At 35.4% G+C, this 19,330-nt stretch overlaps 1 protein-coding gene across 1 annotated transcript; it reads right to left on the bottom strand.

Moving 5' to 3' along the window:
• Positions 1-17,289: 17,289 nt before the first annotated feature.
• LOC110895619 (expansin-A1) lies at positions 17,290-18,873 on the bottom strand. The gene is made up of 3 exons (XM_022142936.2): positions 18,759-18,873; positions 18,350-18,662; positions 17,290-17,596 (listed from the first exon to the last, which is right to left on the bottom strand). The coding sequence occupies exons 1-3, from the start codon at positions 18,871-18,873 to the stop codon at positions 17,290-17,292; spliced, it is 735 nt and encodes a 244-aa protein (XP_021998628.1).
• Positions 18,874-19,330: the final 457 nt, after the last annotated feature.

The following is a 19,330-nucleotide window of genomic DNA, read 5'->3' as shown; positions in this document are numbered from 1 at the left end:
AAGTCCATCTTTTCACATTCTGTGCCACGTCCTAACGTGCTGCTCACTATGCTGATAGTTACACATTCCACGCTATAATCGGCTGTCATCGCTTATGTTGCGATTGATTCGTAAGGGTTAACTCCCATAAGTCGCTGACTAGGGTTAAAGATTCGGTTGAAATCAATCTGCTGGAGTTTGTTGTCGGTAATCAGGGTTCTAATACTGAAGTCGGTGAGATACTAAGATTATCCTCTTGCCCCTCGATCTTGCAAGTTGGTCGAGTAATACACAGTACGTTGCTAGGGTGTTGCAGAAACGATCGCACTTACGGAATCTAAGGCGTCAATACGTTGAGTTCCAGTAAACGAAGGTAAGTAAGGAAGATATATACAAATCATTCAATGTTGCGGCATCCAACTCAGGGACGGTCATACAGGCACCTAACGTTCTACGCAGTTCGCTAGGCGTTCAGATGGGTGTTCAGGTAGTGCTCGATAGCATCGAGATTCGAGAGGATTCAGAGAGGAGTGAAAAGATCACGTTCAAGTAAGAGACAATCACTGCTATAACTCTTATAGACTGTTGTGTTTCACATCGATTTAAATAACAGAGCGGAACCCCTTCTTCACTTGTTAAGCCTCACTGGGACTCACATGCACCCCACATTATTATTATGTGTGCACCCACAATAATATTGTGATTTGCATGCTCATCTCAGCTCCTCCTAACTCATGTCGAATGGTTCCCCAGACTCGAGTAGCAAACAAAGAGCATCACAAAACGTAAGTCACAAATGTTTAGGGAAATACCACCCTATCAGTCATATAACACGTGCAAGTAATACGTAAGTTCATACTGTTGTGTTAAACTTGCAATAGCATGCAATATCATATGTAAATACTTTCCAACATCCATAGTAAATAAATGTTTGATAAATAAACCCATCAATGCAACCATGACCACTCACGCCCTCCAGCCAGCAAGTTCCTGTTACCAAGTACCTAACGACCTGCGAGCATGTAACAAGTGTATCAGACAAAGCTGGCGAGTTCACAGTTTTAGAAAACGTTTGTTACCAGTTGTATGTAAAACAGTTCACTGAAAATGCAAGTAATATTGTTAATATCTCAATTCCGAACAAGACGGCTCCTGATGTACATGACTGCCCTTTCCCACGTACTCCTATCTAGTACTGGGCCCGACTGGGTCATTAGTTCACATCCGTCCTCTCTAGGAGCGGTGTGAGGGTGCCAAACCTAAGTAGCGCTACCAACTAATACCCGTTACCCTCCAGGTAACAATATAAGGGACTTACAAAAATGATAGGTGAGAATATTAACCAATATACCCGTTTTTACCCAAAAGACTTATCCCTCCACGGGATACCCACTGACTGTCCCCAACCACTGGGACGCATGCTCGAATGTAGTGAACTCACCTTAGGTTGCTCGGTTGTTACGTACTTTTACGCGTTAAATGTTAAGTCCGTTACACGCAACCTAATGTATATAAAACGTAAGTACACGTATGTAGGATCATGCAATACCCTAGTGTTTCCACACTACTCAAGATTTAAGTGAACCAAGTTAACAAGTTGTCACACAATAGCACCCATGCGATGATATATATATATATATATATATATATATATATATATATATATATATATATATATATATATATATATATATATATATATATATATATATATCCACAACTACTTAAACAATCCTGTCATCCAATATAATTATAACAGAAGGTTTTCACTTGCATTCCCAAACTCCACATTTTATTTATGTTCTAAGATTACTAATTCACATAGTAATAATGTGCACCTAACATACATGTATTCTCCATTCAACAAATTTCATATAAACAACACATACATGTGATCAACCCAATTGCAATTCGGCCCACCCAGTCCTTGTCCCCTTTTGCATCACAAATTCACAATTTCATAGCTTCTTAATTCATCTAACAATTTACTTACCTATATTCACAAATAACCTCTAATACTTTATGCTAATACAAATCGACCCACTGTACAAAATTGGACTACATAGGTTGGGTCAATTGTGCAATCCAATTACTTGTGGGCCAACCACAGCTATGCACAACTCGTTCATTTGTGCAGCTCAAAGAAACTAACATGGTTCAATGGGATACGCGGCCCGATCAAATATATGTACGTCTAATTAAATATGCAGCCCGGTTAACGTGTAAGACCCAATTAAATGTGCGATTCGTGCCGTAAATGAAGCAAATCAGTTTCATCTATCAAGTTTACCCAAAACAATCAGTTGCCTCATTTCAAAATCATGCGAGTTTATTCAGTTATAATTTACCTAATACTTAACATATGTTCATAGTTTCTTTTTCATATAGTTGTGCACATTAACAAGTAATCATGGTCCCTCTCACTTCTAGTTCGGCCAGTAAGCAATACGTATTTTAACATTGGTTTGACTTATATTGAAAAATGATTTAATAAATATCCTAGAGCACATGATCTAGAATCTGCTTTTTTTTACTAGTCACGTAGACATCACACAAATACCTTCATTTCCTACCCTAACATGCAAAGATTACTTGCTATAAGACACAAATACTCTAACCGATAGGCTAATACATAACCTGCACCTCATATTCATTAAACATCTTTCATCATGCAACAGTACCGTATTCATTAAACATCTTTCATCATGCACTAAATTATGACATATAACCACATATAACCAGAACTACAAGAACAATAATTAACCAGTTCGAGCACTACAGGAACAATTAATGAGAAGTCTAGATCGAAACGAAACCGCGACACAAGCTCTTAATTATCAACTACGGAGTAATCGGAACGTACCAACTGTGGAGATGGTCTACGGTGGATGTTGCGTCGTCAAAGAGGGTTGCGTCGAGCGAAGGTTGCGGACAGCCGTTTGGCACTACAGTTAGGGTTTACGGCGTAGAGAAAGTGAACAAAAAGGAAACGATCATCTGAATATATATTACACACTACGTTATATATGAAAGTATAAGTTTGGGGCGGTTGAGGAAGTGTTGAGTTGGGCCGGTGATGAACGAGGGAAAAAAAAGAGTTGGGCTGCCCTCGTTTCTCTTGGTCCGCACAAAGCAAAGCAAAAGGGAAAAGTTGGCGGTTTAGGGGGTGTTTGCAAACATGGCTGACAACAGCATATATGGCTAGGTGTATTGGGCAGAAAATATAAAACAAATCGTGAACATTTGCTTTTCTTTGATTAAATAAATATATATTTTTTTTAACTAAGATAAATATTTATATTTTGTTATGGTTCGGGCCTCAAGGGTTTCGAGTCACACGAGTGGGTTGGATCGACAAACGAGACATGCTCTTTGGTTCAAGCGATTCGGGTTGGTTCGACACGGTATGGATTTGGTTTTGAATATTCGTTTGCACACCGTAAATTAAATGAGTATATAATAATTTCGTCGAACAAAGATTGAAATATAAATGTGAAACAAATGGTTTTTACCTCGAGAATTCGGGTTGTCACATCATCCCCAACTTGAAAGAAATTTCGTCCCGAAATTTGACAAGCAATACAGAGAAGTGAAACGATAGAAACTCAAATTAAACTATATGCAACACCACACACATAATAATCAAGCATTACAAACAATCACCAATCATCCAGATAATCACACAGACACTACGTAAACCAAATTGTAGAAACAGAATTGTGAAATCAGTCGGGTGTCACATCATCCCCAACTTGAAAGGAATTTCGTCCCGAAATTCGCCAGTGATAACAAAAGTTGGTTCGACCCCTTGAACAATTGAGGATATTAAAGTTTTGACAGATCCTTACGTTCCTATGTGAACTCCAGTCCACGTATTGAGGTTTAACAAGCCCTCACGATTGTCATACGACTTATGCTAGCGAACCTTGACTTCTTAGTCCATGTTTTCGATAGATTCCCTGATAAATACAACTGATCCGATGATTTCAGGTTCCGGTAAGGGTATCACAAGGGTTTCATCGGACAAACACAGCCTTATATCCAGGTCATATATACCATTACGATAGTTATCCCGTTTCATCAATTAGCCCGAGTTTATGAGCCATGTCACCGTTTCGTTCCAGTAATCCGAATGTGTTAACGCGTCGTAAACTAAGCTTGCCATGTTTTCTATAGCGTACCGCACCCTCCCAGGGTGATACTTTCGATTATGACACGTTCGTATACAACAACTCCCAGTGTTTCCTAAGCTTATTAGCTTTCCTAGCAGTCACGCGTTGCCATCAAACAATTTCCGATCCAAGCAATCCTCAAGAGTTTTGAGCTCAAGACCTGGACCTGCGATTACGTTGTCAACCACCTTAGTCCAACAAAGAGATTAGCATTACTGTCCAGGTTATGCCTCAAACAGGGTTGTACACGGTACAACTGCATTAGAGCTTCTCCCAAATATAAGTGTCCTTCCCAAACGTTTACTAAAGTCAATCATGCACATGCTCGCAGCATGCCTTCATGTATTCAGATGGTTCGTCACTCTGCTCGATTGTCCTACAGTGATAAGCAATGCTTATGTCAAGACGTGAGCCAAGGGCGTGCTGGTTACATGCGGCGATCAACTATTGTTAATGGTTGCGTTTCCGCTCCGAGTTGTAAGTAGATTAGGGGCATTATACCAAACCCTCGAGTCTTAAAAGCACACTAATGTTGAGCGGAAGATGTATTGACATATTTGATCTTTATGATGTAGAATAACCGTAGATCATCATGTTGTAATCTAATCAATTGGGTAGACTATGAAATATAATTCATTGCAAAAACTAATCGAACTATCCGTCAAGAAAATAGAGTCAAGTGTCATATACACATGGCTTTAAAAGAAGGTCTTCAAGGCCGAGTACTCCTGAGTAGTCGCTACAAGGTTGGTTGTTAAGACTAATTTCAACTCCGCCTAATTACTTGGAATCGATCAAACGCGGTTAACGTCGGATCTATTGGGTCAACTTGGGCCGAGTTTGACTTAAAAAAATAAAACATAATTTCTATACCTATCATATTAAAGGATGAATATCATTTTCATGTATTTTGTTTAAAAATTAGTAAATTTATGTTAAAGCCATGTCCTACGCTAGATTTTAAACGTTAAAAACTGTCATGTTTCAGTCTAGGTTTCGGTCTAATTATGGTCATAATTATCCATAATGTGTTATGCATGTGACAATTTTTAACATTTTAAATGGATGTTGTTTGGGACAGGGAGTGAAATCATGATGAGCTTCATAGATCAGGGAGTAAAATGACTATTTTTAAAGGAGTTGGACAAAACCGTTAAAACGGCCAAATTACAGGGAGTAAAATGGAAGGTTACTCTACTTCAAAACAACATTTCCAAAATAAGTTCAACTTAATACATTACAAGTCAAAATCAAGTTCAATAACACAAAATAAGTTTTAACTTTCAACGAAATACAATATTAGTTCATTAGAGTGGTAATCAACCTTCAAATATGTCACATATATCAATTTACAAGTCTAAATATATGTAAATAATAATCAGTTTTTGTAATATATTATAATGTACATAAATAAAATATATTATCAGTATAATAATCCGAACTGAGCCGACCTGAGCTACCAAGTAAGCCAAACCGAGCCAATACGGCTCGTTACGAGCCGAGTCGAGCTAGGCTCACTTTCTAATTGAGCCGAGCCGGCTTAACTCAATTTCAAACCGAGCCAAGTCGAGTGAGCTTTATCCGAGCTAAATCTGAGCGAGCTTCAAGCAAGCTCCGAGCCGCGAGCTTTTTGGACAGCCCTATACCATACAAGTCTATTTTTATTATTATCTTTTTGTGAACGGCTAAGGGATAATTTCATTCAAGAAAACATGCATAACCGAAGTTGAATCAACAAAAAATCTCATAAGTTAAAGTTACACCAATCTTACCAAGCTAGAGATGAAAAATTTTCCCATTAAGTTTAACCCGCATAAAGCTTATACACTTAATCTTTATATCCAACCAATTGATGGACATCCTTTTATATTGTAAAACAACCTCGTTCCTAGCCCGCGAAATACACTAACAAGATGTAAGGATCATATGATCATCTTCCTAAGAATCGGCCCCTTTATCAAGGGGTTCTGTGAAGATCGAGGAGATCCCTAGTAAAGCAAATATCGGCAGAATATTGCACCAAATACCTACTCAACGCTGACTGATGCAAGTCAATAGTCATCCAACGAACATTAACTCCTACGTGTTTAATAATGATATGTTTTATAAAATAAATCTCATACCCAGTTCAATACCTACCTGAATGTTTCAAATATGGCATTCGGATTCGCGTCCCTTTACCATCTATAATGTATATTAAAACAAAACATTTTGGTGCCACTTGTCATTAGCTTAAACCATTACTTGCCACCTGGCAATGTGATATTCCTCACATATTGATTTTGAGCGGCAATTTGTTTTGTCAATAATAAGCGGCTTCTCAAACACTCTTTTCATCCGCCTCCGTATGCAGAAACCCTAATACTAATACGCTGCATCTATGGCCACCACACTCTGGTTCTTTGTGCTTGCGACCACCCCCTCTGTCTTCTTCATCTCGCGTGATGGTTGATTTGGTTCTCGAATAAGGTTAGGTTTCCTAATATGCTTGAACGATTATGGATATTATGACTAATTATCAAGTTAATTTTGTTTTTTTATGATTCATGTTCTACAATCGGTGATGTTTCTTTTCCAAATACGTTTATCCTCATTGGTTTTATTGCGTTTATATGTTTCAGTTGATGTTTCTTCCCCACAAACTCTTAATATGTGACTTAATTTGGTCCAAATTGTTGAGGATTTTGTAGGCAGGTTAAAATTAGGGCTTGAAACCTTCAAGCAGTTGTTGGTTTTATTTGATGTTTTTTAATGTTTGTAGGTAGATTGCAATTTGTTTGTTTCGTTACTGTTAATCTTCTATATTTTTAGGGTTTTGTGTAATTAGAAGTAGAATATCTAAGAATGTGTTTATTCAAATCCTACTGGTTCTAACTTTTTGCTTTTAAATTTTGGTTTATACTTATAGAAACAACTTCATGTTCATTATTTGAACGACCAACGAATAAAGGTTTTCACTCGGCCGTCTCTCACTCCTCGAAGCATACCTTCATCGGTATTTCAGGTATGATATTAAACTTTCGTTTATTTTTTTGCTTTCTAAAACTTCTATTTTTTTTATTCTTGGGACACAACTTTACCCGATTTCATATGTTTTAATGTTCTTGATTTCAGATGCAATCGAATTTTGAAATTTTAATTTCTTCATCGAATGGAGTCACAAAGCTTCAGGTATCAAACAACAAATACATGAGTTTTTGTGTGAATTAGGACTTTTGAATTGCTTAAATGTCTTTTTGTATATTACTATTAATGTTTTGATTAATCCAAATGGGAATTTCATGAAATCGGTTAATTATGATGACCTGGTCCACTCAATTTCATAAAAGTATGAAAATTTTGTATGCTCTGTTCATAAAAGGGCATGATTTTGGGTTCATAGAGACGAGCCGTTGGATTTCGAATTAATATCCAACTCAATCAAAGATTAATCGGTAGGTGACTATTCGGAGGTAAATTTAGTAATTTTCTACTATTAGTCGTGTTTTTGGTTGTGTTACAAGTATTTTCGAGTTTGTTGTTACAACATCTTCTGCTTCTCTGTCGTTAGTTACTTTATTGCTATTAAGAGGTATGATAAACTATGGTGTATGGTTTTAATTTGCTGTACTGACTCATGCAATTGCAAGTGACCTTTTCAAGTAGGGAGTAAACTTCTTGGTAGCTACTTGAAAAGGTCAACTTCAAGTATGGTTTTATTGGCGGTGTAGCTCGAAGAGGGGGAGCCTAGAAAATTTTGTATAGAGTAAACTTCTTGGTAGCTACCCTGGCCAACTTCTCGATCATCAACATAAGCCTCAAGGTAGGTGCACTTGGCTTTTGATCTGGATAGCTGGTGAAACCTGAGTATGACATAATCATGTAGAAAGCTCACTCAAACCAAACAAAAGAATTTATCTTTATGCTTTGCTTTTAGATTTTTCAGCTATAATGTTAAGAGTTTATATGTTATTGATATGTAGCTAATGGTCTACCAATGTGTACATTACTTAAACCTTTGCTACTACAAGATGGCGTTGAAATTTTGGAATAACCAGGTTTGTTAGGTTTGTTTGGCTTTCCATGATATATACAGATTGGTTCATGCTTTACGAGTAATTATGTGAATCAAAATATGCACAGATCACTATAATTGAAAGGAATTTCAACTTTTATTGATACGTTAATGTGATTTTATGTTTAAACTTTTGGTACATGTCAAGAGGCTGACAGCGAGACCGGACCTGAAGTGAGTGTTTATGAACTACATGATGTTAATGGTGGACAAGATGTACTAATAATGCTCCTGACCGAAATAGATACCTTGAAAATGGTGCTTGCATTCGGACATGCGCAAGCGTTTTATCAAGTCTGCAAAAGACAAGCAGTTCGAGGAGTCGTCTACAACTACTGATAAAATGAAGGGTTCATATATAAGCGACCAAGTATGTGTTACCATTTCGAGCTCTTTAGAAAAATTAACTCTGAAGAGGAAAAATTGTTTCCTATATGTACATTTCCTCGCAATGTTGGAAAAAAGGCTTTGGACTAAAGGCACTCATGAAAAAAAGGTGATGTGTGGTTTAACTTTGCTTTTAACAGCTACACATTGAGAGATTAATGTGTTATTTGTCACTTATAGGCACACTAAAGGTTCAAGGGTATAGAATAATTTTTTTTATCAAATTGAAGTTGAATTTATTCGAGAAGTTAATGGCGAATTGGACACTTCAAACAAGAAGCAGTGTTTCCAAGAGGTATAACTAATTTATATTCGTTTCCCATCGGTTTGGTTCAGCACATGTTTATAACATATTAACCGGGTGTGAAATATAAAGACATGACAGTTATTTTTTTTAAATAACATAAATAGTAATAAACTATTAATATAACAAACATATACATAATATATTCTCTAATTTATTTCATCATCTTCACATATAGCCACCAAAATATGACATACTTCACTTGGTGAGATTTGCATCTTACAATGATGAATTAAGTATGCACAGCATAAGCATTTAGTTCACATATGCATTTATTTATACATTGAACACTCTGTTACTTAAAAAGGTAGCACACTAGAGTAAAATTAAGGAACAAATCTTAAAGTAAGATCATCTTATTCTGTATAAGTGGTAACATGTTCTCACGATGCATGTCACCCCATTGCGTGATAATTATTTAGTGTTCGAGTATTAGTAGGAATGTGATGTTATGAACTATTGTATGCCTCATGAAAATTTAAAAATCTAAACATGTAGTGTGAATGGCGAACCAGCGCTTGTCCAAAGTAAAGCTCCTGTAGCAGATTTAACAAGTTAAGAGGTTCGAACCAGTATACTACGGGCCAGGTCAACCAAAACGCCTTTTGTCCACCGGTCTCTAATCTTATTGTAGTTGATGTGATCGCATTATGCGCTTCTTATACGCGCAATCTAAATCTCAGGTAATTAGAACTTTTTTACTTTTTTTTTCTTAATAAATGCTTAGTTGAAATTTTATATCTCCATTTTGCATGTTATAGGCTGAGCAGAGGCAGGGAAGAACCGGCCGCACTTGTGACAGTGAAGTATATCGATTTGTAACTGAGCCATCTTTTTGGACAATTAGAGAAATTTGAGCCACAATCTATTATGAATATCATGTTCTCATCATGTATTCTCGACTCAGCCACAACATACGGGTTCCCCACTTTATACAAAATAACCATTTCGTTACTTGAACGTTTATTTCTTTCAAATAATTATTTCAACAATTTTAAGTTATGTATTTGTGTGTTAGTCCACCCGCGAAATTCGCGGGATCTTAAACTAGTATCTACATATACCAAAGCATGCGCCAGCTTCAACTGCATATCCTGGAAATACCTAAAATGCAAACAAGGCAACAATGATTCTTTCTCAAGATGATATACGATAATTATTATTACATTTTTAATACCTTTCACATTTTCATTTATTTAGAGTTAGTAATAATTACCCTTTATTTATTAGGGAAATTGGCCTGTAATAATCCCACCTAGACCTTATTGGCCATTAATAATCCCACCTCAGAATATTCCCCCCACCAGTCCCACCTTTCACCTATTTTTCCTACAATGGTCCCCCGTTAAAAAAACTTAACGGAGTTAAGCTTTTCTCCAAATTACAAACATATTTTTTAGGGCTTTTGATTAGAACGACGATACGAGTCCATTGCGTTTCCCCCCATATGACGTGGCGTTGACGTGGATCTGACGTGGCGTGATAAAGCCCTTAGGGGCATTATACCAAACCCTCGAGTCTTAAAAGCACACTAATGTTGAGCGGAAGATGTATTGACATATTTGATCTTTATGATGTAGAATAACCGTAGATCATCATGTTGTAATCTAATCAATTGGGTAGACTATGAAATATAATTCATTGCAAAAACTAATCGAACTATCCGTCAAGAAAATAGAGTCAAGTGTCATATACACATGGCTTTAAAAGAAGGTCTTCAAGGCCGAGTACTCCTGAGTAGTCGCTACAAGGTTGGTTGTTAAGACTAATTTCAACTCCGCCTAATTACTTGGAATCGATCAAACGCGGTTAACGTCGGATCTATTGGGTCAACTTGGGCCGAGTTTGACTTAAAAAAATAAAACATAATTTCTATACCTATCATATTAAAGGATGAATATCATTTTCATGTATTTTGTTTAAAAATTAGTAAATTTATGTTAAAGCCATGTCCTACGCTAGATTTTAAACGTTAAAAACTGTCATGTTTCAGTCTAGGTTTCGGTCTAATTATGGTCATAATTATCCATAATGTGTTATGCATGTGACAATTTTTAACATTTTAAATGGATGTTGTTTGGGACAGGGAGTGAAATCATGATGAGCTTCATAGATCAGGGAGTAAAATGACTATTTTTAAAGGAGTTGGACAAAACCGTTAAAACGGCCAAATTACAGGGAGTAAAATGGAAGGTTACTCTACTTCAAAACAACATTTCCAAAATAAGTTCAACTTAATACATTACAAGTCAAAATCAAGTTCAATAACACAAAATAAGTTTTAACTTTCAACGAAATACAATATTAGTTCATTAGAGTGGTAATCAACCTTCAAATATGTCACATATATCAATTTACAAGTCTAAATATATGTAAATAATAATCAGTTTTTGTAATATATTATAATGTACATAAATAAAATATATTATCAGTATAATAATCCGAACTGAGCCGACCTGAGCTACCAAGTAAGCCAAACCGAGCTAATACGGCTCGTTACGAGCCGAGTCGAGCTAGGCTCACTTTCTAATTGAGCCGAGCCGGCTTAACTCAATTTCAAACCGAGCCAAGTCGAGTGAGCTTTATCCGAGCTAAATCTGAGCGAGCTTCAAGCAAGCTCCGAGCCGCGAGCTTTTTGGACAGCCCTATACCATACAAGTCTATTTTTATTATTATCTTTTTGTGAACGGCTAAGGGATAATTTCATTCAAGAAAACATGCATAACCGAAGTTGAATCAACAAAAAATCTCATAAGTTAAAGTTACACCAATCTTACCAAGCTAGAGATGAAAAATTTTCCCATTAAGTTTAACCCGCATAAAGCTTATACACTTAATCTTTATATCCAACCAATTGATGGACATCCTTTTATATTGTAAAACAACCTCGTTCCTAGCCCGCGAAATACACTAACAAGATGTAAGGATCATATGATCATCTTCCTAAGAATCGGCCCCTTTATCAAGGGGTTCTGTGAAGATCGAGGAGATCCCTAGTAAAGCAAATATCGGCAGAATATTGCACCAAATACCTACTCAACGCTGACTGATGCAAGTCAATAGTCATCCAACGAACATTAACTCCTACGTGTTTAATAATGATATGTTTTATAAAATAAATCTCATACCCAGTTCAATACCTACCTGAATGTTTCAAATATGGCATTCGGATTCGCGTCCCTTTACCATCTATAATGTATATTAAAACAAAACATTTTGGTGCCACTTGTCATTAGCTTAAACCATTACTTGCCACCTGGCAATGTGATATTCCTCACATATTGATTTTGAGCGGCAATTTGTTTTGTCAATAATAAGCGGCTTCTCAAACACTCTTTTCATCCGCCTCCGTATGCAGAAACCCTAATACTAATACGCTGCATCTATGGCCACCACACTCTGGTTCTTTGTGCTTGCGACCACCCCCTCTGTCTTCTTCATCTCGCGTGATGGTTGATTTGGTTCTCGAATAAGGTTAGGTTTCCTAATATGCTTGAACGATTATGGATATTATGACTAATTATCAAGTTAATTTTGTTTTTTTATGATTCATGTTCTACAATCGGTGATGTTTCTTTTCCAAATACGTTTATCCTCATTGGTTTTATTGCGTTTATATGTTTCAGTTGATGTTTCTTCCCCACAAACTCTTAATATGTGACTTAATTTGGTCCAAATTGTTGAGGATTTTGTAGGCAGGTTAAAATTAGGGCTTGAAACCTTCAAGCAGTTGTTGGTTTTATTTGATGTTTTTTAATGTTTGTAGGTAGATTGCAATTTGTTTGTTTCGTTACTGTTAATCTTCTATATTTTTAGGGTTTTGTGTAATTAGAAGTAGAATATCTAAGAATGTGTTTATTCAAATCCTACTGGTTCTAACTTTTTGCTTTTAAATTTTGGTTTATACTTATAGAAACAACTTCATGTTCATTATTTGAACGACCAACGAATAAAGGTTTTCACTCGGCCGTCTCTCACTCCTCGAAGCATACCTTCATCGGTATTTCAGGTATGATATTAAACTTTCGTTTATTTTTTTGCTTTCTAAAACTTCTATTTTTTTTATTCTTGGGACACAACTTTACCCGATTTCATATGTTTTAATGTTCTTGATTTCAGATGCAATCGAATTTTGAAATTTTAATTTCTTCATCGAATGGAGTCACAAAGCTTCAGGTATCAAACAACAAATACATGAGTTTTTGTGTGAATTAGGACTTTTGAATTGCTTAAATGTCTTTTTGTATATTACTATTAATGTTTTGATTAATCCAAATGGGAATTTCATGAAATCGGTTAATTATGATGACCTGGTCCACTCAATTTCATAAAAGTATGAAAATTTTGTATGCTCTGTTCATAAAAGGGCATGATTTTGGGTTCATAGAGACGAGCCGTTGGATTTCGAATTAATATCCAACTCAATCAAAGATTAATCGGTAGGTGACTATTCGGAGGTAAATTTAGTAATTTTCTACTATTAGTCGTGTTTTTGGTTGTGTTACAAGTATTTTCGAGTTTGTTGTTACAACATCTTCTGCTTCTCTGTCGTTAGTTACTTTATTGCTATTAAGAGGTATGATAAACTATGGTGTATGGTTTTAATTTGCTGTACTGACTCATGCAATTGCAAGTGACCTTTTCAAGTAGGGAGTAAACTTCTTGGTAGCTACTTGAAAAGGTCAACTTCAAGTATGGTTTTATTGGCGGTGTAGCTCGAAGAGGGGGAGCCTAGAAAATTTTGTATAGAGTAAACTTCTTGGTAGCTACCCTGGCCAACTTCTCGATCATCAACATAAGCCTCAAGGTAGGTGCACTTGGCTTTTGATCTGGATAGCTGGTGAAACCTGAGTATGACATAATCATGTAGAAAGCTCACTCAAACCAAACAAAAGAATTTATCTTTATGCTTTGCTTTTAGATTTTTCAGCTATAATGTTAAGAGTTTATATGTTATTGATATGTAGCTAATGGTCTACCAATGTGTACATTACTTAAACCTTTGCTACTACAAGATGGCGTTGAAATTTTGGAATAACCAGGTTTGTTAGGTTTGTTTGGCTTTCCATGATATATACAGATTGGTTCATGCTTTACGAGTAATTATGTGAATCAAAATATGCACAGATCACTATAATTGAAAGGAATTTCAACTTTTATTGATACGTTAATGTGATTTTATGTTTAAACTTTTGGTACATGTCAAGAGGCTGACAGCGAGACCGGACCTGAAGTGAGTGTTTATGAACTACATGATGTTAATGGTGGACAAGATGTACTAATAATGCTCCTGACCGAAATAGATACCTTGAAAATGGTGCTTGCATTCGGACATGCGCAAGCGTTTTATCAAGTCTGCAAAAGACAAGCAGTTCGAGGAGTCGTCTACAACTACTGATAAAATGAAGGGTTCATATATAAGCGACCAAGTATGTGTTACCATTTCGAGCTCTTTAGAAAAATTAACTCTGAAGAGGAAAAATTGTTTCCTATATGTACATTTCCTCGCAATGTTGGAAAAAAGGCTTTGGACTAAAGGCACTCATGAAAAAAAGGTGATGTGTGGTTTAACTTTGCTTTTAACAGCTACACATTGAGAGATTAATGTGTTATTTGTCACTTATAGGCACACTAAAGGTTCAAGGGTATAGAATAATTTTTTTTATCAAATTGAAGTTGAATTTATTCGAGAAGTTAATGGCGAATTGGACACTTCAAACAAGAAGCAGTGTTTCCAAGAGGTATAACTAATTTATATTCGTTTCCCATCGGTTTGGTTCAGCACATGTTTATAACATATTAACCGGGTGTGAAATATAAAGACATGACAGTTATTTTTTTTAAATAACATAAATAGTAATAAACTATTAATATAACAAACATATACATAATATATTCTCTAATTTATTTCATCATCTTCACATATAGCCACCAAAATATGACATACTTCACTTGGTGAGATTTGCATCTTACAATGATGAATTAAGTATGCACAGCATAAGCATTTAGTTCACATATGCATTTATTTATACATTGAACACTCTGTTACTTAAAAAGGTAGCACACTAGAGTAAAATTAAGGAACAAATCTTAAAGTAAGATCATCTTATTCTGTATAAGTGGTAACATGTTCTCACGATGCATGTCACCCCATTGCGTGATAATTATTTAGTGTTCGAGTATTAGTAGGAATGTGATGTTATGAACTATTGTATGCCTCATGAAAATTTAAAAATCTAAACATGTAGTGTGAATGGCGAACCAGCGCTTGTCCAAAGTAAAGCTCCTGTAGCAGATTTAACAAGTTAAGAGGTTCGAACCAGTATACTACGGGCCAGGTCAACCAAAACGCCTTTTGTCCACCGGTCTCTAATCTTATTGTAGTTGATGTGATCGCATTATGCGCTTCTTATACGCGCAATCTAAATCTCAGGTAATTAGAACTTTTTTACTTTTTTTTTCTTAATAAATGCTTAGTTGAAATTTTATATCTCCATTTTGCATGTTATAGGCTGAGCAGAGGCAGGGAAGAACCGGCCGCACTTGTGACAGTGAAGTATATCGATTTGTAACTGAGCCATCTTTTTGGACAATTAGAGAAATTTGAGCCACAATCTATTATGAATATCATGTTCTCATCATGTATTCTCGACTCAGCCACAACATACGGGTTCCCCACTTTATACAAAATAACCATTTCGTTACTTGAACGTTTATTTCTTTCAAATAATTATTTCAACAATTTTAAGTTATGTATTTGTGTGTTAGTCCACCCGCGAAATTCGCGGGATCTTAAACTAGTATCTACATATACCAAAGCATGCGCCAGCTTCAACTGCATATCCTGGAAATACCTAAAATGCAAACAAGGCAACAATGATTCTTTCTCAAGATGATATACGATAATTATTATTACATTTTTAATACCTTTCACATTTTCATTTATTTAGAGTTAGTAATAATTACCCTTTATTTATTAGGGAAATTGGCCTGTAATAATCCCACCTAGACCTTATTGGCCATTAATAATCCCACCTCAGAATATTCCCCCCACCAGTCCCACCTTTCACCTATTTTTCCTACAATGGTCCCCCGTTAAAAAAACTTAACGGAGTTAAGCTTTTCTCCAAATTACAAACATATTTTTTAGGGCTTTTGATTAGAACGACGATACGAGTCCATTGATGTAAAACTTGTTTCGAAACGGTGCTCCAAACGATAAAAACGGCGCTTCAATTCGGGTGTTTAAATTTCCAATTAACCAAAATCAACTCACTTGGAGCACCATTTCGAAGTAAGTTTTACATCAATGGACTCGTATCATCGTTCTGATCAAAAGCCCTAAAAAATCTGTTTGTAATTTGGAAAAAAGCTTAACTCCGTTAAGTTTTTTTAACGGGGGACCATTGTAGGAAAAATAGGTGAAAGGTGGGACTGGTGGGGGGAATATTCTGAGGTGGGATTATTAATGGCCAACAAGGTCTAGGTGGGATTATTAGAGGCCAATTCCCCTATTTATTAATATTTTATAGGATTTTCATTTCTAGTTTAAGAAATTTATCTCTAATAAATCAAGAGGTAAAACAAAAAATCAAATCAAAATAACAATTATATGGGTTAACGGTATCTAAAATACAAATACGGTGTTTACAAACAGTTAAAATTGATTAAACAGTTTAAACTTAGGCAAGACAACTTGTTTCACATTAAAACGATTAAGTTCAACAGTTTTGACGGTTTAACAGTTGAGTACGGTTTTAAACTTAGAACAAGTGGTGTAAACTGAAACGGACATTTATTATTTACTTTTTTTTTCCATTTTGACAACATGTAGTTATGTGTATGTATTAGATGTCTAGAATCATAAACATCTTTATAATTCTAAAGTCCTTAATAAAAACCAATTGTTTTACGAGAAAACTGTTTTCCAACTATCAAAACCGAACGTTAAGTCGGTAAAACGACAAACCCAATGAGACAAGTTTGATTTGTCACTACCCGAAAACGTAAATAGAAGTTCAACCTAGAGATTTTATCAAGGCCTGTCAAATTGCAACGTAAAAACCCGTAGTCTAACATTTACACCATAAAAGTCCTACACTACACATAACCATCATTTGTTCTTGAAATCCAATCATCCTCTAGGTCTTACAAAGACCCCAATGAGGCATTAGTAGCTGTAAAAAACATTGCAAACAATGACATATCATCAAATGGTCATCCAAGGCCAAAAAAAGTATATTATCAATATTGGCTGGTGTAAATGATCACCTAGCCTTTTTATAAAATAAGCCCCTAATAATTGTTGCACCTATTGTAGTTGATAAAAAGTTACAATAGCGATACTAGGTGGCCCTAACACTTACTACCCGACTGTGGGTACAATTGTCTTTTCAACGAAATTGGGAACCGCTGAAGGTCTGCCCGAAAGACCAATTAGCGGGGACAACATTGTTGGAAACCATAGTCCGACCATCACTTGTGGTGACCTTAAAAGATAGAGACTGCCCAATAAAATAAGTGTCGGATTGCCAGTTTTGCCCCCAGTTTTGTTTCATTTGTTGCCATCCTGTTCTTGACCCTTTGATTGCCACCGCGTGCACGTCACCAGCACCACCCACATTTGTAATTAACACCAAATTGAAGTAGGGGTGTCCGTTCATTTGGAACCTAATTCCACCCCTTCTCACGCAGGGTACCCTAGAAAACAAGAACAAAAAATATTACTAAAATAGTTTGGTATTAGAATTGCAATGTTTAGGCATGTAAACAAATTGGAGAAAAAGAGAGCATGCAAAAAGAGAGCATATTTTTGCGGTGCAACTTGTTTCATGTTTACCTGTCATTTGTTTGTAATTTGTCATTTTGATACTTTATTGAGATGAATTAAACGAAAAAATTATATATTAAACACAAGCTTTAAAGAATCAAACTTTGTTTGTTCTAGTTTGTGTTCAATCATATTTGTTATAACACATGTAAATGAAATGAAAAGTAAACTACAATATATAAATGAAAATCTAAATACCAATATCATCGCATGATTAAGAAACAAGTGATGCATAAACAAAAGTTTCTAAGTACATATAAAAAAACTTCTTGTTCATATTCGTTTCTTTATTAATTTAATTAAGTTGACAAATATCTTGTTCATATTCGTTTCTTTATTAAATAAGTAGATATAAAAAAACTTTTGTCATGGTTCACGACTGATCACTAAGTACGTGATTCATTTAGAGACGGTTCACTACGCATTCTGTCTGATAATCTTTTGTAAAAATATGTTGGTATTTTAAGTAGATTACCAAAATACATTTAGTAATTGTAAAATTTCTAAAGTACATTTAATACTTTCAAAAGTAACAAAATAACTTTTCAAGACAAATGCTTGTAAATTTACCAAACCACCCACGATGTGTGAAGGCATCTCATGAAATTTAATAATTTATATACCTTCTATAAGCAACAGGAACAATTCCAGCTTTGTACTGAGCAATGCGTAGGAAGGCAGGTTGAGATAGATCAAAATGACGTAGAGGAGGGTTGCACCAGCCGCCTTTCTCGCTAGGTAAGGCGGGGTTCGGTGGGCAGAAGTTGGTGGCGGTGACAACAATGGAACCCGGTAAACACCATTGACGATCATTAACACACACGATTTGAAAACATGCCCCACAACTCAAACCATCGTTGAACAAAGCACTACTTAATGCTACATTGTTTGTACCATACCCTTGACGATACACATTCCCATACCCACAAGCACCACCTGTTATACATACAGAGTGTGTGAGTTAGCGTTTTAAAAAAAATAATAATAAACAACACAACAAATTTGAGATAATGTATGATCAGTACTGCATACCCATTGTGCCGTCGTCGTAGAAGGTGGCATGTGCATTGAGCCAACCGCCGTTAACGATTAACGGAAAACTAACAAGCAATAAACTAGAGAAAATGAAAATAACAATGGATTTCATTTTTGGGGAATGATAGTAACTGGCCTATGTGGGAAGCATATAAATAGGATTATTTTGAGAATTTAAGGTAACAAGATATTCAAAATGTTGTCTGGGCCGTTTAGAATAATATTTGGTAAGCACATATTCAAAAAATGTTGCATTGAAAGTCTATTTAATATTATTCCTAGCTAATAGATATATCATTCAAAAAATGTATGTATTGAAAGTCTATTTAATATTATTCCAAACTAATAGATATATAATAGTTTAAACGTGTCATAGTTAAGGATATGTATATTCTTATGTCTTATAAAATGTTGATTAGTTATATGTCATGATGTAGTCTAAAGCTTTAATATTTTCTGCTTTTTGGTATATTTTTAGGTATTTTATCTGTTATGTTTTTTTATTACTTATGTCAAAATCAAGAAATATTTACTTTTTATTTTTTTCCTTATTAACACATAGTTTCCAT

Source organism: Helianthus annuus, chromosome 12 (assembly GCF_002127325.2).
Source record: "Helianthus annuus cultivar XRQ/B chromosome 12, HanXRQr2.0-SUNRISE, whole genome shotgun sequence".
In the NCBI taxonomy this organism is placed as follows: Eukaryota; Viridiplantae; Streptophyta; class Magnoliopsida; order Asterales; family Asteraceae; genus Helianthus; species Helianthus annuus.
The sequence above is the reverse complement of the archived record's forward strand: the minus strand, read 5'-3'. Positions and strand labels throughout refer to the sequence as shown.

What these genes read in the sequence shown, in the direction of transcription:
- LOC110895619 (XM_022142936.2), bottom strand. Translation starts at nt 18,873, where the DNA reads ATGAAATCCATTGTTATTTTCATTTTCTCTAGTTTATTGCTTGTTAGT. An exon ending in CTACGACGACGGCACAATGG is followed by an intron (nt 18,663 to 18,758) that starts GTATGCAGTACT and finishes TATGTATAACAG; the next exon opens with GTGGTGCTTGTGGGTATGGG. An exon ending in GTTCCTGTTGCTTATAGAAG is followed by an intron (nt 17,597 to 18,349) that starts GTATATAAATTA and finishes CTTGTTTTCTAG; the next exon opens with GGTACCCTGCGTGAGAAGGG.